The following is a 23514-nucleotide window of genomic DNA, read 5'->3' as shown; positions in this document are numbered from 1 at the left end:
ACCAAATTATTGTATTTGCATTTTAATGATTGACACGACCGTTAGCCAAGTATTCAATATTGCGTGTTTAATTAAAAATAGTGGATTTTACCACGCTACTGCATGCTGATATAGTTTCTCCAAAACTAGCTGACAGATATTTTCTATTTTCCATAATCTAAAATTTCACCTTTTATTTACAATCTATATCAGTTTCAAAGGCATCGAATTTTCTAAAGTTTCTAAAAAAATTAAATTAAACATTGCTATATTTGCATTCTATATACTCGGAGTTGTTGGCTTTTTCAATGCACTACCGTTTGTATAAATTGAGGCTTTAAAATATAATATATACAGGCCAAACGCTTAGAAAATATGAAAATGAAGTTAAATATGAAAAATCCAGTTAAATTGAGGCGCTAGTTTATAAAGAATAAAGTTGAGCAAAAATGAATAATCGCTATGAATTAGTTGGGATCTACCTAATAAAAAAATACGAAAATTGTCTGGTTCAATAAAAAAAACCTGTACATTATCATTGTCTTACTTAGGCCCGATTCATACGTCGCGCTTTCATGTGCCGAACCTAATATCCTCTTTCGGGTCGACACAATTACAATAGGATCGACGTTGATTCATACGTCGCACCTAATGTGTTGAGCCAATTACTCTGAGCATGAGTAAGCGGTAAAATCAGTCAGCGGAATTACGGTAAATTGAAACAATTCAAATCAAAACAAACATGGCGGACGATCAAAAAAGACTACTTTTTCTCCGTGCTATTCGACATGCAAGGGCAAGAAGGCAAAATATCATGCAGTCTAAGCTGTTACTTGTTAGCAGAAGAAGACATATAGCCAGTTTCGCTGTAATGCTGTTGCTTCTTTCCTTACAAAATACACTTCGGGGACCGTTGTGAGATCGTGTCGCCGCCTCTCAAGAAATGCCGGGTGGTGGGAGACGGTTTGGACTAAGTACACCAACAGAAGATTCAAAACAAAACAAAACAAAAAACAAAAAAACAAAAACAAAACAAAAAAAACAAAAAACAAAAAAGACCGTATCGCGCATACTCATTACCAAATACCGCTGCTTTTTAAGTCCGGGTTCATCTAATTTTAATCTATGCATTTGATTCGGCACAACAGGAGCTCGACGTTTGAATCAGTGTCAAACTTTTGCCGTGCGGCTCGACTGGCGCGGTCGAGCTCAGTACCGTGTCGAACCTAATCCAGTTGTGCCGAACTTAATTGATTCATACGTCGAGCCTTTCATGTGCCAAATAGATACTATTAGGTTCGGCACATAAAAAGCGCGACGTATGGATCGGGCCTAAGGATTGATAGAAAGGTTATTGCAAAAAAAATTAAAAGCAATTAGTTTTTCAATTTACACATGATGACAAGTGAAACCAAATGCCTCCTATGTCACACTCATTAGCATATTAAAAGTCTTAACCTTGATGTCTCCAAGATACATCGCTCAAATCATATAAAAATATTTTACCATTAAACTATTCACTTCATGTAAAATCAATACTGAAAATATTGCGTTAGGGGTAGGAGTACTAATAATGAAACAGCTTTTTTTCGTACTCCGTCGCCGGAAGTGAGGTAATCCCTTGCTGTACTATTTGTAGCTTAGAAATATTGCTCTTCGTTTTAGCTGAGAAATCGTCGAAAAGTAAACTAAACTAGAACTCCGTCCCAAATGGCAGTTAAACTGCTCGCGCAGTACTTATCGTTTAACATGCAGCAATTCGTTTCTCATTTGCAGCAACTTGTCACGTTTCTTATTTGTAGCGATTCATCTAAAATACAGCAACTCTTTTCTTATTTGCAGCATTTCGTAGAGCATGCAGCAACTCAATTCTTATTTCTAGCAACTCGTCCAACTTGCTGCATGTCCCTCAAGGGCCACTGCAGATTGGTGACACCGACGTAAATAAAAACCAGACTTTATCGGCCGCCTAGCAACGGGTTTTTAAATGCATTATCAACTGCAAAGTTTTCCCATTTGTTTCTCCTTTCTCCATCGCTACGCCTCCAGATCTCATATAGGGGATTAGAAAACCTGAAATCGAAACAAAAATGTTCAGTTCATACTGAGACGATATGAAGAGTTTCAAAGACAAAATTTCCTAAACAGAACAAAGTTAATTAGCTAGAAATGTAATTTCCTCCAGCTCAGATGCGAAAATTCACGTGACTCTCGTACGTAAGCACGTGGAGAGTTTTAAAGGTCTATTTGGACGAAAATCGCTCAAAACTTTGAAGCCATCCAAAAGTTTGCTAAAGCAATCTTCAAGACATAAATAATCATTGGTTCAAATACTTTCTTCAAGAAAAAGGGTGCGAATTTTACGATTTTTCCCGCCCGCCTTTAAGATCGTTGCAATAAGCATTCAGCGCAAGAAGAATAGTTTCGGAGAGGAATGGGGGAGATATGGCGTCACTTACTCAACCCAAACAACAACAAAAACTCGTAGCTAATATATATATGCAAAGTTTGACAAATTAATGACTTTTGGGCACTGAGAAAAGAAAAGGAATGGCGACTAGGAGGATGGTTTAGCTTTTAATTAAAACCTTTTTTGCGGTCAAAAATCGCTTAAAAAGAAAATCTATGCCTGTTTTAGCCTCATTATATTTATTATCAAATCATTTAGAGGGGAATAAATGAGTTTAGATTTTTAACGATTTTAGTCCAAATGCCACTTCAAAGCTGCAGCCAATCGAAATGTACTTGACAAAACACTTTGGGAAAACAATTAACTATTCAGTCAAAAGTATGCTGGATGCTAATATGGAAATACAAAAGAAATTCCATCAAGAAAAATCTGATTATTTTTTGTTTTTGCAGGCGCATCCTAGATAATTTGGAGAAAGGGTCCATTTTTGCATGGGCTTGGAAAAATGTTGCAGTGGCAGTTTGTAAGGGGATCATATAACTTAGGTGTACTGATTTCATCGAGGAATAAAACAACCAATGGCTGCATGTTTTCTGTAACGTCGGTTGCGCATGACAAATATGATATAGTCATGTAACTCAATATCAGGTAATAGAAATGGAGCCAAGAAGACCGTCAAGTATTTGATAAGAGCACATTAACTAAAAATGTTGTAAACTGAATCAATGGATCACCTCTTAAAAGATCGAACTCGACATGAATATGATTTAGCAATTTTATCATTTTAAAAATGATGTAATGTAAACTATGTAATTCTAATGTAATATCGTACGTTTTATTCAGGATCTTTGATCAAACCAGCACGTTTTTTTGAGCTAAAATTACAAAAATGGTGATTGGAATTTTTGAATTTAAAATATAAATAAGATAATAAAGTTGTTACAGTTTTTAGCAAACTTCAAAAACCAGGAGAAGAGATGTAACAGTATGGTTTTACTGTTGTAAAAGAAACAGAATGTATTTGGAATAATTGTGTAGCTTTTACAGCACCGTGTTCATAGTTTAAGAGGTGCAATGTCCTCTTTACTTATTCATAAACTCATGAAATCTAAATCACCGTTATTTATACAAATATGGCTTGAGGTGTTCCATTATATGTAAGTTATTGTATATACTAAAGCTATTTACTTTGAATTGCCCACGTGTAGGTCTCTCTAATGCTCTTCTTTTGTTTTTCTAACAGCCTAAACGTCCATTCAACTGCTCAACGCATTGTCTTAAGAGACACCAAACACTTGCACACAAAGCTATCGATAAATCTCTTTACTTGTGTCTTGATTAAGCTAACAAAAATGCTCTAAATCAAATCATAAACAAAGTGAAGTTGATTGTATTGTTAGATTAATGTCTGTTTAGTTAACAGGCAATCAAGTTTCTGAGTCTGGATCGTGTTTAGGGAATAAACTATAGTGGTTACCCTTATTCAGATTGTAAAAAGTGCTTGTTGAAAGCACTGAGAATTTGTTGGCTTGGCATTGATTAGTCACAAATTTAATCATTTGTTGGATTGGTTTTCTGAGGCAGTAAACGTCTTTTGCATAAATCACTTGCAGCAATTCCCTAAACAGCTGAATTGGAAAGAATTTTTGTTTTAATATTCAATCCTCAAGAGATCAACATTCTTTTGTTTTGTCTTCCACGTTGGACTGCTCTGAGAATATCCTTAAGAGTCTATTCAATATCTGATCAGTGAAAATTCTGATTAACAAACAAAAAAGACTTTGGAACGGCTTTATTTAGAACTTGCAACCATAAAAGTCAATTGGACGGCTTTTGTTGATTAAAACGTTTTATTGCTAGAAAAAGGAAAGGAAAATGTGTATACAACATCTAGAAGATCTTAATTTGACAAGTCTCTTAGTAGTAGTAGTAGTAGTAGTAGTAGTAGTAGTAGTAGTAGTAGTAGTAGTAGTAGTAGTAGTAGTAGTAGTAGTAGTAGTAGTAGTAGTAGTAGTAGTAGCAACAGCAGCAGCAGCAGCAGTCATCTTTTTTCACCCGTGAAAAAATAGTAAGCCTGATACACATTACTAGACAATAATTCCATTGTTTTCTTTTGTTTTACTTTAACTGTTACTTACTAGTTATACAACTTTGTTTCGCGGGTTAAATAAAATTACTCTAGGAGAGTTCGTACCATGCATATATCCGTCAACATGGTCATAAAAAATTGTAAGAAATTGCACAATTCAAACTTGCTCGAATTATTAAGTTCAGTAAATCTCGGTAGACCGTAGACCTATAATACTTTGTACTAATTTGTGCAATTTCTTTAGTTTTCACAGATATATGGTATGCACTCTACTAGAGCAGCAGTAGTAGTAGCAGTAGTATCATCATCATCATATTCAGCAGTAGCAGTAGCAGTAGCAGTAGCAGTAGCAGTAGCAGTAGCAGTAGCAGTAGCAGTAGCAGTAGCAGTAGCAGTAGCAGTAGCAGTAGCAGTAGCAGTAGCAGAAGTAGATGTAAGAAGACTGAAAAAATGAAAAGAAAGAGAAAGAAAGACATACAAACATACATACAGACAGACAGACAGACAGACAGAGACGCAGCAGTACTTTCTATGTATATATCCGTCAAAGAAAATAACTACAGAAAGCATGCCTTTCAATGGGTTCTTTTTTAAAGTCTTTTTCCATTGACTGACTAGACTATCTTGATCCACGTTCCACAAGACAGATATTTACTGACTAATTAAATACATCCTGTTAACAATACGCTACTTACCTCAAGGGTTTAGTTTAGCAGGTGAAAGAGTAAGCAGACTTACATTCAAGCGTGTACCTGGTTTTTAACAGGCTTCAGACAAAACTGCCAATTGTGTGGAGAATTGGTTTGGGCGCGTGGCCAGGTCTTTATGAAATCACAACCTAAATAAAAGACGATGAGTAATTTGAGATCACTAACCAACATGTGAATAAATAATACTTGTAATCCTCTAGTAAAATATCCATTTGGATTTCTACAACAAAAGCATCTTTAAATTAATTGACTCAGTTTCCACCAAAATGCATAGAATGTGGTAGGAAATTATTCACATATTTGTTGAGTGAAGTGAGTTTTAAGTTAACTGATAAGATCCTGGCTTGTAAAATTAATTAAGTGAATGGTTGTTTAATGAAAACACATCCTTCTCTTTCAATGTCTGGTCTAAGAAAACTGAGTTTTTGAAATGAGAATCCTTTTTATTTTGTGTACGTAAAGTTAGAGGTGCCCGGTCAAAAAGGGTTCCCTACAACATCACAATTCATATTTGCTTCTTGTACAAGTCGTACAAACCATGTCGGATTTTCTCTATCGAAATCCTAAGAATTAGTTTGAAAAGAACTAAATCTGGATTTAAATGTCAGGATATTGTGTTTATAAACGGCTATTGTTGTGATTTAAAAGGACTTCTGTTTTCGGTTGCAGAGTGAAGCCTTCTTTAACGCATTCAACAAGGATATATGTTCCGAGACGTTCTTAAGGAGTTTCTCGGCAAAATGTACGATTCATTAAATGATTCTTAGGAATTGATTTGTAGAGTAATAAAGGTTTATAGGTAATCGAGTTTTTCTCAACCGACCAGCACGTGGCCCATACACGTGGTAGACAATAGATTTTACAATGCCACGCGCGGTCACCAACACAGTAATAACAACTAATTGACTTTAAATTATTCACATTGGACTGCCCGAAGTTGTGAGCATTTCAACGTAAATAACGTAGACAAACGGCCACCTGTCTTGACCGGACGAGACGACTGGTCTTGATTGGCCAAGGGCTGTCACGTGGGACCATGATGAGACTGTATGCGTTGGGGATTTGAATGTTGAGCTTTAAATCTTCGCTCCATGACAAACTACAGTCGGTCCGTGACTATGCGGTTGGCAGAGATATCGTTAAGTCGAGATCTCACCATTGGCTCAATAACCATTTCCTTCCCAAGGAGGCTTGGGCTATTATGTGGAGGGTTTTGAACTCGTTCTTGTACCTTTGGATTCTACTCAACTACAAGGCAGGTAATGTATAGTCCAAATAACGGGGAATTTCTGTTTAATCTGACATCTACGGGTATTCTAGTGTTTAGATGTTTACAACTTGCCAGCGATCACTCATCCGTCTTGTACGATTTCCTCGTAGCCGGGTATTACTATCAGAGATTGAAGTCCTACGAGGGACGCACTTGTAAACCTCGGCTTCACAAGAAGGTTTATCACAGGTTCTGTAAAGATGTCACACCCTGCAGAACTATAAAAGACTGCACGGAACACAACGATAGGTGTATTTGTGATGAAGACTGTGGAAATATCTGCTTCGATCCCAGTAAGTACACCTCCATTTTTACACTAGCGTTACTTGCAGACAGTACCTGTAATACTTTTGCACGGCTCGTACTCGATTGATTCCGCATTATGCGTATTAGTCAATACGTCAACACGACTCTAAGTGTGCATATTCTCTTTCTCGGAAGTCCGTGTTTTTGTCCTTAGTGGCATTGATGTAAAAAAGAGTTTGTATCAACCATGCCGTCAATACGTCACTCAAGCCCGACCAAAGCCAAACTTCAGCTTGCCACAGTGTGAGGCTTACATTATAACATAATCAGTGGTTACTGCGGGTGAAACAGTGTATTTGATACTCGTCTGCCATCATTACGAAGAATTATGTTTTGATCGTTCGTACTATTATGCCATTGGTTTTATTTTTTCACTGGTATTATTTATCAAAGAAGATCATTCGGTCAGGGACAGATGTGTTCTGCTAGTGCAGTGTGTACTCTTTGGCCAGCCTTAATCAACGCCAATTGAATGTTTTCTTCCTGTATTGTAAAGATGAGAAGTTTGGTCCTAAAAAGCGTTCAACGCTAAAAACATTGGAGCACGCCGTTCATTTTCAACAAAAGCGACTGAAAAAAGATTATTTTCTCAGTGAGTCGCTTTGATACGACTGAATGATTCAATATTCAAAGCTGGGGTTTTGAATGTTGAAATTAGAACTTCAGTTTGCTTTGATTTGAACTTTAAACAATCCAGTTCGACGTTGAATGTCAATTTTGTACAGCTCTCTTTGACCGTTAAAATCAAACTTCCCTTCCTCTTCAACAATCATCACATTTGATTTTTCAAATATGCTACGAGACGATAAATGTAGAATATCTTTAAACTACAATGTCTATAGTATTGACAAGCTAAAGACTTAATTTTAGGCCTGGTTGTAAAATAACTATTCGAAGAAGACTGCTTAATTTATATTCAGTCATCTTGTTTTTTCGATATGAAATCACTTCCAAGTCACAGATGTGTTGTAATACTTAAGTGATTACTATCACAGATTTAAGTAGTCTATACATGCTTTAGATCTGTGCTGTCTATATCAGAGGTAGGGTATAATTGAGCTAGATGGCCTGGTGGAGACACATTCATAGTCTTTTTCTAGTATTATTTTCTTTTGTTCCTTCGGGATTGACGGTTATACAGTGGATTCTACTTTTGGCACGTGGACCCGCACGCTTCCTAGAATAAACAATTGCACAAAGGCTATTGCAGTCTCTGATTTAAAACGTCTTCAAGCGCTCAGTTCCAAAAAAATAAAATTCCGGAAAATTCTTCCACAAGCATACACTACTTCAAATCTCTCAAAAAAGGTTTTTGAATTCTTTTTTCGCAGATTGAGTTACGCCTTATGAGTAAAATTTTCCCTACGCCTCTCTCAACATTACGAGATTATATTTTTATTAATGGAATTCTCAACCCCCTGGGGATGTTTTCATTTTTTATATGCAACTAAAATCTCTTTTAGCTCTCTTATGCAGATTTTCTTCATCAGAGAAAAATATCAAGACTTCTAAGATTTTGATCAATAAACTATAGACTTGTGATCTTTGCATTACATTTAATCGCGTTTAGAATCTTCTAGTCGAGAATCACGGTCTTCCGGATTCTTTTGATTTTACTTTTTTTTAAACTTACTTTCTTACTTTTTATTTGGAATTTTGCTTTGTTGAAAATTTACTAGTGAAGGTTTCGTTATTGCAAACCTTAAAAAAGTTTTTAAAATGTGATTTACCCGCGAAACAATACCTTCGTAATCGGATTTACTGAGAAAGAACTTCCAGTTTTGATTTTCCGTCAAAGTTTGATGAGAAGAGTTACAGCGATTTAATAATTGATAGAATATTTAAAGACTTGAAACTTAAGTGAGAAAATGTAACAACAGCTATTTGGCCTAGGGAAATTTTCGATAATGACTTTCAGATTTTGATGGTTTTAATAGGTTTGGAGCGCTGCTTACTTGAGCATATGTTAGAAAAGCATTTCACGGTGGATCATGAGCATATTACGAATGTAAGGGCCTTTGAAAAGTTATCTTTTTTTCTTCTGGCGACGTGTCAAACGTCATATTTTTTTACCATGTTTGCACAAAACAAAGATCAATAGTTGAGGAGAACAAAAACCATCCAGCTTCTTCTTCAAATACGAATAATTCCAAGTTCAAAAGAGAGTATTGTTTGCCATAGTGATGAAAGGTTTCTTTCTTTTTCATACAAAAAAGTGAATCCATGAATAAGTATAAAATAAGCACAGGTCATAAGTAACTCTATTGGCTCGGCTCTAAGTCGCAGGTGCTAGGGGAAGATAACATACGCGGTTTTGACTTTCCTTTGAGCCTTAGTTGTGGCAATACTGTATACGGGCTGGCTAGCCTTTCGTTTTGAACAATTCAACTTTAATTAGAGATAGATTCAATAAAGGTTTCGCTTTGGGATCCTGCCACATTGATTCGCAAACAAATTGACATCAGAATGGCTTTTGGCGGGCTCCTGGTGTTTTAGGGTGCAATTTTTCACTAACTATCTCAGTTGACGTTTGGAATTAATAAAGTTAAAATTGCTATATTTGAATAGTTTATCAAATGGAATATAAACTCCATGACTAATTTTTACCTTAATTTATTATTATCTAATTGTTAGTCATCGTGACTTTTACCGTTTACAAAATTATGCGTATAAAAATATGCCAGTAAAATTTGAGTTGATTTTATTTGTTACTTCAGAACTGAAATAACTCCATGACTAATTTTTACTGTAGTTTATTATTATCTTATTTTAAATCATCGTGACTTTTACTTTACAAAATTATGCGTCTAAAAATACGCCGGTAAAGATCGAGTTGATGTTATTGCAAATACTTCTTACCTGATTTGTTTCGGAAAATTTTTTTTATAAGATAACTTTGAAAATGATAATATGTAAGATGTATGGGTTTTTTTACTGTTTAGGAAGCACTGTTAAACCGGCTTAGTCATAAGACAGGTAATGTTTGCCGATAAATTGTGAAGTCTTCTACAATTAGATACAGGATCACGACGTTTTCGTCATTTTAGGAGCAGTTAAGGCCCGTTTGACACAAGCGATTTTTTTCAGCGTTATCAGTGTGGTGCGATTTTTACAGCAACTTTTTGAGAATATAATAGATTTTTTCTTATGCTTTTAGACCTTTCTCCAGGTAATCTTGGTTTCTGGAATAAAACTTTAGCAGTTAATTCTTTACCCTTTACCATTCTTGGCTATGACCAAAGTCGCCGCAAAAATCGCACCTCAAATCGCTGCAAAAATCGTCCATTTTAACAAGCCTTTAGGCATCACGGCAAGACGGTCGAACTATGAAAATTTTAGTTCAGCCTTCATTTAAGCTCAAGAAAAAAGGTGGTTTACGAATTAGCTTCTAGTAAGAGTAAACAAAGATGTATATAGTGAAAATATGTTAATGATTCGTTCAATTCAAAATGGGAAAAACCTGATTAGAGGTTGTATTATAACGACTCCCAAAGCATTTTCAAAGTCATAGATATATGTAATAACGAAACCCGTGGTTCCAATATTCGTTGCAAAAAGAATTCGGTATTAAAATCTCGCGTTTACTCATTGATGATATATATTGAATTAGATTAGTGTAAAAATCAGTTGTGGTTAAAAATTCTACCTCGGTGACCCCAACGTAAAAAAACTCTTTTTTTTTTTCTTTTTTCTTTTTTCGAGGTTTTCACGGATTTCTGGTCCCTATGTGGTCGGCACTATAGAACTCCATTGGTTTTCAATATTTATAATACGTATAATACTGTTCGAGTTCCTGTTTTATTGTCTTATTCAATTATGGATTTTTATTGTCCTGACTTTTAAATGAAAATATCAGGCACGCAAAAATCGACTGGATAGACAGGGGATAAAAGCTATTGCACTGTGGATTTTGTAGTGCGTTGGAAAAGACCTGAAAAAAATGTAGTTATATTTTATCAACTAAAATTTCTTCGTTTAAATATTATACCAAGCATGATGGTGATAGCCAGGTCGATATTGCACGCTCCATGTAACGGTGATTATAGGCACTTTGAATGGCTTTAGCAATCAAATTATGTCATTAAAGTTCGTTAATTTTAGTGAGTCAATTGTTCTTGATAGCGTTTACTATCGTTGCATTTCGCAGTCTGGAAAGGCTATTTCCGAGCGGATTAGGGAAAAAAACTAGATCTCACATCTGAAAGGATTTGCCGATTTAATCTTAATATTTTGTATCTGATACTGGCTGTAGAGTGTTCTAATAGTAGAAGTACTTCGAGAATGTACTAATTGATGTACAGCAGTTGGGCGACGAGCGACTGAGAAATCGATGGAAATGTTTCGCTACTACATGCAAACCTTTTTCCCATATTTGTTTCTTTTCTTTTTTCTATTTTATTCCATTTTATTCTATTTGACTAAAAATTCTAAATACGAATAGCCGACAAAAAACAAAATATTGTAAGATGTTATTTTATATTCGAATCCAGGGGCGGATCCAGGATTTTTCAAAGGGGGGGTTGAGGTATTTGTTTGGCGGGAAAGTAGCACATGGTTCCCAAACGGAAGTAGGTCTTATGATAATGATTATTTTCTGCAGGCGAGCATGGTTGCACAGGTCCCACACACGGCGTATAGGGAAAAAAAGCGAGCGAAATGTGTTCGGCACCCCTGTTTTAATAAAACTCGCGATGCTGTTGGTGTTGTCATGAAAATAATAATAATAATAATTATTATTATTATTATTATATGATGATGATGATGATGATGATGATAATAAATCACGATGGCTCTAATAGGGGGGGTTGCAACCCCCAAAACCCACCCCTAGATCCGCCACTGGAATCAGTTATTATAGTCAGTTTTTTTAATATTCTGATACACTGTAGCCGCAGCAAGATATTTACATTTAATTAATTAGGAATAAATTCATTCTCGCATGCGATTGGTCAGAACACGATATTTAACATTCCAGACATTTTTTAGGTGTTCACGGTTTTCTTAGTTTGACTGTAATAGTTTACAGATATGTTTAATATTATTCAAGTGTACTTCCTCCAACATGGCGGTTATTTCATTTGTTTTTTTCGTTCTCATTGAAAGAGATACAAGCCACCGATTTTGCGCAAAATATTCACAATATGAATAATATTCTCAAACAAGGCCCAGAATATGTAAACCAATAGCGCTCGTAAATGATAATCCTTTAAGGATGTGCGAGTAAAGTTAGTGACATTAAAGTAGCCTGCGCACCTCGTAAATTATAACTTATCAAACCAAGGCTACATGATCTTAGTATTACTACAGTATTGTTACATTGATGTTAAAAACCATTAAATATGTATGATCTGATTTCTATCGACGGATAACGACCTGAATAGGTGTGTTTTGCTCAGTATCAATAGTATCTAGCAACGTACATAGTCACTTTATCTAGTGAATAATTCAAATTTCGCCGGTAATGTCTTACTCCTTACTATCCATTGGTAAATATATATCATAAGTTAATAAGTTTTGTACGGCCTTGGCGCCTAGATTCTTCAATAAATTTGATACTTAAACTGAAAAATAAAGAGGAGTATTGTAGGGGATTCCAGTTTTAACTAGAGAACTCCGTTTCGCCTCTAAATTTGAACAACAACAACAACTTTATTTATACATTTCACTAAATAATTTTTTTCTTTCTTCCTTTTCCTTTGTTTGTTTTTGTTTTGTTTTGTTTTGTTTTGTTTTGTTTTGTTTTGTTGGGTTTCGTTTTGTTTTGTTCTTTGTTTTGTTTTGTTTTGTTTTGTTGTCGTTGTGGTTGTTTCCTTTTGTTTTGTTTGTTTGTTAGGGTTTTTTTTTTTGTTCGTTTTGTTTAAAAAGATTGACAATTAAACGGTTAAATTATAAGTTTTCATTTTCTCAATTTCTATTTTACCATTTAATATTCCTATATATGAAATATATTTAACTTTATTTATCTATTCCTATTATCAATATTTTATCGTTAGCTCTCCTTTTCTTCTATTTCTCCCTCGTTTTCTTTCTATTCATTTTTTTTTTTTTTTCGGTTTGACCCGACACCTCAGTCTTTATCCTTTAAACCGTCTGATGCATGCAAGATTACCCTGGATTAGATAAGCTATCAAAGTTTTATCAAATATTGGTCCATAACTTGTATCGGCAGTGATTTATAGCAAACATTGGATTGCACAAAAAATGTCGGATATTTTCTCACTATGTATTGACAATCACTGGCGTTCTTCCAGTGATATGAAAGCCATTGGAGGCTAAATGCAATCACAAATAATAAAATGAGGTCCTGCAATTAACCTAGATTAAGTTAGGCATGAATCCAAATTTAATATGGGCCCTGCCTAAAGAAGCTAGGAAATGTAATCTTACATCAAATTGTATTGGAAGATGAAAAAGAAACGGTATTAGTTTGACTGACTTTTTGTAAAGAGTGATGACTGCGTAATTCTTAAGTTATATTGCTTTTCTTTTCTTTCCTTTTCTTTCTTTCTTTTTTTTCTTTTCTTTTCTTTTCTTTTCTTTTCTTTTCTTTTCTTTTCTTTTCTTTTCTTTTCTTTTCTTTTCTTTTCTTTTCTTTTCTTTTCTTTTCTTTCCTTTTCTTTCTTTCTCTTTTTTCTTTTCTTTTCTTTTCTTTTCTTTTCTTTACTTTTCTTTTCTTTCTTTCTTTTTTTTCTTTCTTTTTTTTCTTTTCTTTTTTTTCCCCTCATTTGTTTGGCACATATTTTTTGAGCCAAAACAGGCTTAATTGAATCCTGTTTTTTTAAAAAGTTTACAATTTAGAGATTTAAGAAATAATTTTCCATGCACTGACAGTTCCGTGATGTTGTTCCGCCATTTTGGAAGTTAAAAAGTCAATGCTGGTCATACCCTTGTCGTGATAGGGGTATAACGTCAGCCAGTAAAACATATAACAAATATCCCAATAGAGGATTTGCACATGACTAAAGGATTCAATTCCCGAGAGCAAAGGGTTTTTATTGTTCTGTCATCCAACCACTGGCAGCCTGGGCGTGGACACGTGATTGTGCAAAACCTCTATAGGACGTTTGCACAATGGCGTCATTTTTCTACCACCACAAAATGCTTCGCGAATGCTTTTGCTTATTCAAAGTTGTGTTTCCTCATGAGAAAAGTAAGACAATTGGTGCTAATTAACTCAGCAAAAGAAAGTGTGCAAGGGATTCTGGTAGTGGTAGTAAGTGACGCCGTAATGCAATTATCCTATAGGGGTTCATTAGACTTTCAAGTAGATTCCAATATGGCGGACACGATCGCGTGATCCACTTCTGGGTAGCACTTATCAACGAAAGAAAAAATGAATAGAACAATAAGATATGTATATATTTATATACATAGTCTTGTAAGATAACCACAACATAAACCGGGTTTATGAATTTACTTAAAATAGCTGCCTATTTTTAAACCTCTTGAAAAAGACTCGGCCACGAGGGATGGTTTGCTAGTTGTGTATTGTCTACTGTAATCTAACACTTATGAGAAAGAGCTAAATAAAGGTGTTTCGACCATTGTCATCGCTTATTATTCGTTAGCAGTAGTGCCTTGTATATCTCATTATTTATTCTTATTAATCGAACTAATCTGCTGACATGCCGACATGCCATTTAGCCATCCCCCTTGGTTGTGCGCTCAGTATTGGCCCAGTACAGTTTATTCGTGACATTTCAAATGATTTTTTCGTAAAATTTCAAACATTTTGCTAACGTTTTTCCATTAATCGACCCGATCGATCTCTTATTATTCAAAAAGTATTTTCTGAAGTTTAATTTCTTTAATCTTGGTCAACCCTATACCCTCCTCTCCTGAGGATAGTAGTGGTGTTCGAAGAGGTACAGGCAGCCATGACAGAAGGCACAACAATAGGTATTTTTTCCCTGGGAAACTGATGACTTCTTTCTTATGTAAACCTGCGTCCTGTCATGGCTGCCATCACGTGAAGGTGCAAAGCCTCTATAGGCAAATTTTTTCACACAAATAAACCCTTAGCGCTAGAAGATAACGATTGAGGGCCATAAGTTTATTAGTATTGTATACTAGCTATTCAGTGTTTGCCCTCTATAAATAAAGTCTATATATCTATCTATAAGATATAACAGTGGCCTCAACCATGGTAACGTTTTATACATACACTCCCAAAATCCCTTTTGTTAGTTATTTTCACTATTTTCTGTTGGGAGAAAAAACAGAAAATAGGAGAAAACGAGAAAAGAAAACATTTCTACAACCATTGAAGAAAATCCACTTTACTAAATCTCCCTGATAGATGACCTGCTCTTAGCAACTGAAGTTGGCGATAAGAATATTCAGCGAGACATCTCTCAATAAGTCGTTAAGGTCACTCAGTTAAAAACAAGATAGAATCATAACCTAAATATCTTTTTTTATTATACGCCATGAAATAAATTGTCTTTTTAGATACCGCTTTAGAGGCTTTACACCATCACGTGATGGAAGCCATGACAGGAGGCAGGAAAAACTGAATCTGGTCTAATCTAATTTTCATGAGAAAGAATTCAGTTTCCCCGGGGGGGGGGGGGGGGGGGACTCCATTGTTGTGCCTCCTGTCATGGCTGCTATCACGTGATGGTGCAAATTCTCGATATACGACGGTGTATGGAGTACAGCGTAATTTAAGGTGGCGCGACCGGAAACAATCAAGCTGGTTGCTAGGTGGATGTTTCTAGGCGGTGACTTCTACAAATGATTTGAGGAAATCCCCTTTTGTCTTATGGTTAAGTAAAGTAAAATGGAACTCACGTAAGACTAAATTAATGGTTTTACTTTTACTAACTGATCGGAAATAGGAAAAAGAATACACAGTCTGCAGAAACCACAAAACAATGGCTGAATTAATCCGGAAATCGGATAGTAATTCGATGTTCTGACGCGACGAATGAAAAACGGAAAGTATCGAGTTGAATAATGTCTGATAGTAATTAGAAAACTACTAATGATAACAGCCGACAATGTAATCATAACAGTGGTTCGATCGTGCAGCACTTTAGGTTTCATCAAATTAATCCTTTCTGACAAACTTTACAATTCTTACATTTTAATTTGATTAAGTTTAATGGTTTAGATTTAAATCGTCATCTCAAACTTAACGAGTTGTTTATCTGCTCGTAGATTTAGCCAGTCAAACCCGTTTTATTTTAATGTTTATTAACGTGAAACTAAACATTTTGACAAAACCACAAAGGTCGGGTTGTTTTGTTGAAGTTTTGGAATTACGATTATTTGCGTAGTCTCCTCCGGCGGGCCTAGCAGTTCTTCCGACGGGATGCTTTGAAACGTTTTGTACAATTTATGTATTCATGATCTGAATGGCCGCACCCAGAACAATGTAGGGTGGTTGTGTTGGGAACACTCCCTCTAGATGACGAAAAGAGAAAAAACGCGCGCGTGCTGTGCACAGCTCTATAAGATATTTTATATGACGCACGCACTTATTGGCATGCTACCGCGTTAATATCAGAGTACAAAGACACGCTGTCGCAAAATCTTTAAAAAATCTTTTATAAAAGCAATATAAAACGGTTGCTTCTAATGTCTCTGTATAGTGATATAAACACTCTCTGGGAGCTGTAAGGCACTCGAAATTAAAGGCAACAGAATTATTCGGCCACGCCTTCATAAGCTTGCTTTTCTCGTGTTCTACAGCTTCCAGCATGTTTATATCACAGCACATAGACATGCGGGCGTGCATGCTTTATATTCATTAAATAAAGCTCACAAGGGGTTGGCAGAACACGAGAGAAGCGTTATTAGAAGCACGATGCGTAGCGAAGTACTTCGTAACACTTTTCGAGTGTTCTGCCAATACACAAATACACCCAGCACAGCAAGGAAATTGAAAGCAACAGAAACATTCGGCTATGCCTTCCTAAGTTTGCTTCTCTCGTGGTCTACAGCTTCCAGCATGTTTATATCACAGTACATAGACATGCGGGCGTGTTTTATATTCATTAAATAAAGCTCACAAGGGGTTGGCAGAACACGAGAGAAGCGTTATTAGAAGCACGACGCGTAGCGAAGTACTTCCTAACACTTTTCGAGAGTTCTGCCCATACCCAACTAAACCCAGCACAGCAAGGTTCATATTTATTCTACGAAATACAAATTTCAATAACCGTTATTTTACTACGGAATAGAGAGTGCGCCGGCGCGACAAGCCACGACAAACCACGAAACGGTGGGTTTGGCAGGATTAAACTTGTGTCTTTTGACCTTATTCATCGAAGAGAGAGCACAGTCGTCGGATACTTTGAAATAAATTTCGTGTGTTCACTAAAATACTTCTAAAACAATCATCGCTAAATGCGCCATTGATTTTCATTCTTCTTTGCCGTTTTGCACAACAATGGTTACGTATTACCACATTGTACTTTCTAAATTCTCTTACCCTCCCCTCCCCTGCCTCCGTGGGGTGCGAACTATTCTTATAAAACGTTTGTATATAAACATCATAAACTTGGATTCTTAGTTGTGTTATCTTTAATTTACAGCCAGGATAGCTAATACACCGAATCGAAATATGGTGACCAATTTGAATAACTTTTGTTCTGCACTGACTAGCGACTGACTAGGTTGTGTTCACCTGGAAATATAACAGCGTTTTCACATGTATGTGAGGCTAGTCAGTACCAAAGTTATTCAATTGGTCGCCATATTTCGTTTCGGTGTATGAAATGTAGGTTTTTTTCAAGTATGACACTCTTTATGAGTTTCTATTCAATTTTTAGAAAGGACTTGATTTAACTTCCTTCCGCGTCGAGTCGCCTCGGGTACTCACAATGACAAGGTTAAAGGAAACCATTCTCGTAACATCCGCTTTGGACTTCAAAAGCTAATCTCATTTAATGGATGCTTTGATTTGCTAGCAATCTATATTTGTATTATTATGAACATCGGTATACACGAGTGTTTTTAGTCACGACAAGTAGAAAGAGGGGTTTTATTTCATTGGCTATATTCTAATAATAACCCCGTGTTCAGTCGTGCATCTTGGTTGTTTTCATCGTTGTTGGTAAAAACGAATTCGATACGCTGACCTTGACCGGGCGTTACGGTGTGTCATATTATTAGAAAAGACAATAAGATGAAGCTGTCATCAATCATCCGAAACTAACTCTTCATTATCACTTTTATTACATCACCATCAATCACCATTACCATCTTTTCACATCTCATCATCATCATCATCATCATCATCATTCTTCTTCTTCTTCTTCTTCATCTTCATCGCATCTTCATCACCATCAACAGCAGCAGTGGTTTTATCATTAGTAGACTATAGTTCGTATTCTCACGTCGCTTTTCACGTGTTTTTCGTTTTCGTGCAGATAGTGCAAATTACTATTCTTTACTACTCTGGGTTGCTGGTTTTTATTTTTTTATCCTCTGATCCTGTTCTTAATTCTCTTTCTACCCCTAACCATCATCATCATCATCACCATCTTCATTAACACCCCCATCATCATCAACACCATCAAAACCAACACCATCACCATCACCATCATCATCATCATCATCATCATCATCATACATCCATCCATCATCACTATCAAAACCACACCTCACACTCACCACCATCACCATCATCAGCATTCAACATCATCATCATTCATCATCATCATCATCACCAGCATCATCAGCATAAATCAATCATCATCACCATACACCAGCATCATCTATCAACATCATCATCATCATCAGCAGTCAGCATCATCATCTATCACCAGCAATCAACCTATCATAAAGCCATCACCAGCACCATCACCATCACCATCATCATCATCAACAATCATCATCATCATCATCATCATCAGCATCATCATCAATCAAAACCAACATCATCAACCATCACCTCATCATCATCATCATCATCATCACCAGCATCAGCCATCAAATCAACACCAATCACATCACCATCATCATCATCATCATCATCATCATCATCACCAACATCATCACCATCATCATCACCATCATCATTATCTTTAAGACGCTAAGCAATTTCGTTATGTTGTCCACGACTGACGTGAGCCCATTTCATAAACTCAAATATTATTTTAAGCTCTGAACCGTTTAGTCTACCCGCAGTGAGAAAAAAATCCCTATGTCCTATGGATATTGATTGCAAGCACTTCCCATTACAAAGCCATGACGTCACTTATATGACGTCACAAGATCCGCCTTTCCCTGCCGGATTTTACTAAACATCAGTCAGATTAATGACTTCACAGTAAGTGCTAAAGTACCTACTGACATTGATTGATGAGTATACTACAGACAGAATAATTTCGAATTCCTTTCCGCCGGACTAGTAATTTCAGTTCAGATTCCGATGTTTTGAATTATACTTCATACGGGGCCGGTTCAGTTCTTTCATCATAGACTACAAAAATCAGACAAATCTTATTTAATATACATTTATGACCAAATAATTTATTAGTACTTAATGGAAGTCATAATGCCTGCTTTAAGTAGAGCTAGATAATCATAGGCAAAGGTCAAGAAATAAAATTTCTACTACGGTGATTATAAAATATAGTTAATTTATTCGTTACCTATGATCATCATTGTCGACGACGACGCCATTATCATCACTTTCAATATATTGCAATTATCATCTAGCATAAAACTATTATGATCATGATATTGTAGTAGTCAAGTGCGGTTATTGCCCGTGGCGTGTCATGCGATGAGTCAGAATTTCGAATTAAAATTCTCATTGAGTTAGCTCAATGAGTTTTTGTTCTTTTAGTCGTGTACAATTTCTTATTTGCACCACAATGGCCGCCATGCTTTTGTCTTTTGACTCTTTTGGGAATGCTTGCAACCCATCAATTCTCTATTTCAGGCGTAACGATTTTATTTGCTTTTAACTTTTGGTCTCATTTTTTTGCCTATCGTAAAAGTCAGAATTGAAAGACAATCTTTCAAACAATAATTCTCAGTCAACTTAGTTCTGTGTTTTGGTCCTTTTTCATCGTAACAATTTTCTCATTTGCAATTTTTGGTCTCATTTTTTTGCCTTTCGTAAAACATCGGTTACATAGAGCCAGTCAATCTAAAGCATGCCTCAGGGCCTCGCTACTCTACCATGATGACTTCTCGGCCAATTTACTTATCATATAATCCTCCCTTTCTCAGATATGCTTTTGTCGTCAGTAGTCTAGACATATAATTATAAAAAATAAATAAATAAACTAGCGAGTCTCCGCGTAATAACCATATATTCAACAGCTATGTGTAGCGTACGTTGGTGGTCAATTGTTACATGTTTAGAATATAGAACGAAATGCAATAATGCCGCCATTGACTTTCAGGGAAAAAAACTAATCTTTGAGTAATAAGCTCTGACTATCAGGAATAGCAAGTAGAAATATGTATTTTTGGAAGGTTTTATTGCTAAAAATAGAATTCCAGTGAATTCCATAAAATTACACGGATTTTCATGTGTTAAAGTCCATGACAGACGACTGACTAGCCTCGTTCTGGTGTTTTTCACATTTAGAAATTCTCTTAACTTAAGGATTTAATATTTTTACCTTAAACTTTCGAATTTTGTTTATATTATTCTAATCTAGAATTTAAATGTAGTGTTTAGGTAAGATTTTAATTTTAAGATTTTTGATAATGAAGTGGTGGCTATTATTGCATTGGGTTTATCAACACTAAAAGCCAAAAAAATCTTACCGATGATCATGCACCTTCGAAGATCCATAATTATTATCATAACAGATACAAAAGGAAGTAACAAATGCCCTCCCCACCCCCCTTCAAAGGTTTATCCTTTTTTTGTGATTCAAGCTGCTATTTTGAGCTGATAGGACTGAAGTTTTTGTGTAAATACAACATCTTCCCGTGTCCACCCCCTTACAAGCCTGTACGATACAGGTTATTGCGAGGTTTACAACCTGTTGTCTGTTCTTCTAAAGTACAATTGTCCAATCACAGTAAAAAGGCCCACACGTGTTCCATGTTCTTATTGATGTATACAATTTCCTCCGCATCAATAGTCTTGTCTTAGAGATTTTTGAATAAAAGAATTTGTACATGAAACGCTGGCTTAAGCAAGCACCAGCAAGGACCATACTTTATCTTAACTTTATCATTTACCTCTTTTTACTAGTATCTTTAATTTAATCATCCCCTTAATTAAGGATTGATTTATTGAATATTTAATCATGAAAGACACTAAAGTATTTGTAACAATGACATAAACTTTCATTAACAATGCAAAGTATTTTTGTTCTTTCCGATTGTTTTAATTCAAAAAGACCCTCGTTAAGCTAACCCAAATCACCTTCAGTCTTAAGAAAATACAAAAAGACTTTGTTGAGATAAATCAATTTGAATCTTTGAAATAAATGGTAGATAGGTTTTTGGTAGTGAAAAAATGGTGTGTGTGTTGGAGCCGCAGTGAGGCAGGCGGCAACTCGTGTCAAGAATAAAAGCAACTGGTTACAGCCATGTCGGGGTCCTAAACGAACACCGCATTGCCAAACCGCACTCATTAATCGCTTGTGTTCATTTTCAAGCATAAAAATTGTAAATAACTTGATAAGAAAAAATGGGGATAAAATCATAGCAACTACTCACATGTTTTGATTCTTGAGTATGGTTTGGCTGTCATTGGAATTGCTGTCCTGGCGACTCTTCGGACCATTGCTCTTTTCTAGCAAAGAAGTGTTCGTAGTTTTCCCATCTTCACCTGTACAGCTGAGGATCAGCCCATCGCACTTGCATTGACGCTAGAATATTCAACTTCCTCACATGAACCTGGTGCGTGAAACCAAATACGCATAGGCAACCAAGTAGCTCTGTAACATAATCCCACGTAAAAGTATTTCTTGGCTGATCACCTTGAAGCATTATACTCGATCCCACCGACCAAATGCTGGCCCAAGTGTTGGGACCAGTTGTCATGCCAGGAGCCCCATTCATCAAAACTTCCTCTAAAACGTGCCCTTTTGCAAGCCAATTGTCATTCTCAGTCGCTCAGTTTTAGCCATTTGGCATATCATTCTTAATGGTTTTTTTTTTTTTTTTTTGACAATTGCTTGTAACACAAGGTACAAAATAGCCAATAGCTTGAGTAATTCTTGTCACGTGTCGCTTTTGTTACTGTCAAATCCCGTCCTCTGTATGAGGGGACCTGTTACTTATGATATTCGAAAGCTTACAACTCAGTTGTTGAATTTCATTACTTGTTATAAAAAAGACATTTATTTATTGAATTTTTTAGTTTTTTAATTTTTTTTTTTAAATTTTATGTCCCCATTTCATAATATTGCTCTTCACCGATAATGTTTGTGTGAAACCCATTTTGAGTTTACACCGAAAATCCCTTCCGGGCTAGGCGAAATAAAGGCTGTAATTGTACGAATTATTCAATTAATTAATGAGAAGAAGAATCTAATTTTTTCCAGATGAGACATGAAAGAGAAGTCAGAGGTGATGCGTGTGTCATGATTACATCTTTTCGAGTCATGAGTCACGCCTGGTGATTTTTGAGAGCGGCTTTACATACTGCTACTTAATCTACTCGCACTTTGATATTTGCTTTAAAAATATTTTGCTTCAACTTTAGTTCTAGATACCATCGATATTTAAAAATCTTTTTCAATAGAATATACTGGGGCATTGTAATTAGTAGTGTTATTCGTGTAAAAGAGTCGTAAAAGGTTATTGCGATTCGTAGTAAGCAAGAAGTTTCAAGTTTACATTAATCATTCCATCTGTCAAAATGAAATCACATTAAGTCTCGATTTTCTAAGTTTGGCTGAAGTATTCAGTTTTTGATGTCCAATATTCTAGCGGTGTAATTTTGCCTCGTTTTTTATAACGAGGACACATGTGTGACTGAGTTTCAGCGAAAATGACCGAATCAGTGGTCAAGGAGTATAATAATGTCACCGTGCAATGTATGCAAAGCTTGCATTCTTTGTGCACGTGTTATCCATCCACATGACTGATTACATGACGTCTGTTCCTACTGCAAAACAACCTCGAACAAAAGAAGTTAAACAACAGGGAAGCAGGCGAAGCCCTTTATTGATTTAGTATCTGAACAAAGTCTGCCAAAGAGGAAATCGAAAGGTATCGAAAATAAGACCTTGAAATAGAAGCGGTAATCCCTTCAAATGAGCACAAAAGGCTTTTGTATTCTCCTTAAGCGGAGTCAGTGGAAAGTGTAGTATTTTCTGGAATCCCGAAGTATTATCTAGCCTTCAATCATTACTAACTATTACTTAAATCCGCGATTGTTTACAAAATGGTGCATCTTAGGAACTGTATTTTTTCTTATCAATCATTTCTGGTATCCACTTAAAAGTTTCTTTATCAAATCAAATGACAGCAAAAAAAGCTCAAGTTCTCGTTTAATCCTTGCAATTTTGATGTTTTCCCGATAAAAGGTTTCAGCATGTGTCCTTAAGTTAAAGAACGATAACTTGCAATCAGAATTCAAGTGTTATCAGATAATGACATATATTTTTAGCTCATAGTTATTGATCTTATTCTTCAGTAAATTTGAGGGATTTCAGGAAAGTAAAATTAACCTCGCCCGCTTTCTACAAAACATCCCTCCAATAACACACCCCCAGCTTCCAGTTCCATCCATGCTGTTAAAACAACTACGATATAACTTTAGCCATTTCATTTTATAAAACAGAAATACCAGAAATAGAAGATAGCGATTTATCAT

General features: G+C 35.8%; 1 protein-coding gene and 1 long non-coding RNA gene across 2 annotated transcripts in view; one reads left to right on the top strand and one right to left on the bottom strand.

Annotated features, from left to right (window-relative positions):
• Positions 1-23: 23 nt before the first annotated feature.
• LOC116294548 (uncharacterized) lies at positions 24-21721 on the bottom strand. The gene is made up of 3 exons (XR_004196941.2): positions 21408-21721; positions 5174-5316; positions 24-2052 (listed from the first exon to the last, which is right to left on the bottom strand). It is a non-coding gene; the product is annotated as an uncharacterized LOC116294548 (long non-coding RNA).
• LOC116294546 (uncharacterized) overlaps positions 6307-23514 on the top strand; it is a 36099-nt gene continuing 18891 nt past the window's right edge. The window contains exons 1-2 of the mRNA XM_031702171.2: positions 6307-6447; positions 6569-6751. Coding sequence (XP_031558031.2) covers positions 6390-6447; positions 6569-6751 — 241 coding nt within the window. The 5' untranslated portion in view covers positions 6307-6389. The remainder of the gene's footprint in view (positions 6448-6568; positions 6752-23514) is intronic.

The sequence above is a fragment of the Actinia tenebrosa genome, unplaced genomic scaffold, assembly GCF_029948245.1.
Source record: "Actinia tenebrosa isolate PJP-AT-01 unplaced genomic scaffold, QUT_ActTen_1.0 PGA_scaffold9__36_contigs__length_13948895, whole genome shotgun sequence".
In the NCBI taxonomy this organism is placed as follows: domain Eukaryota; kingdom Metazoa; phylum Cnidaria; class Anthozoa; order Actiniaria; family Actiniidae; genus Actinia; species Actinia tenebrosa.
The sequence above is the reverse complement of the archived record's forward strand: the minus strand, read 5'-3'. Positions and strand labels throughout refer to the sequence as shown.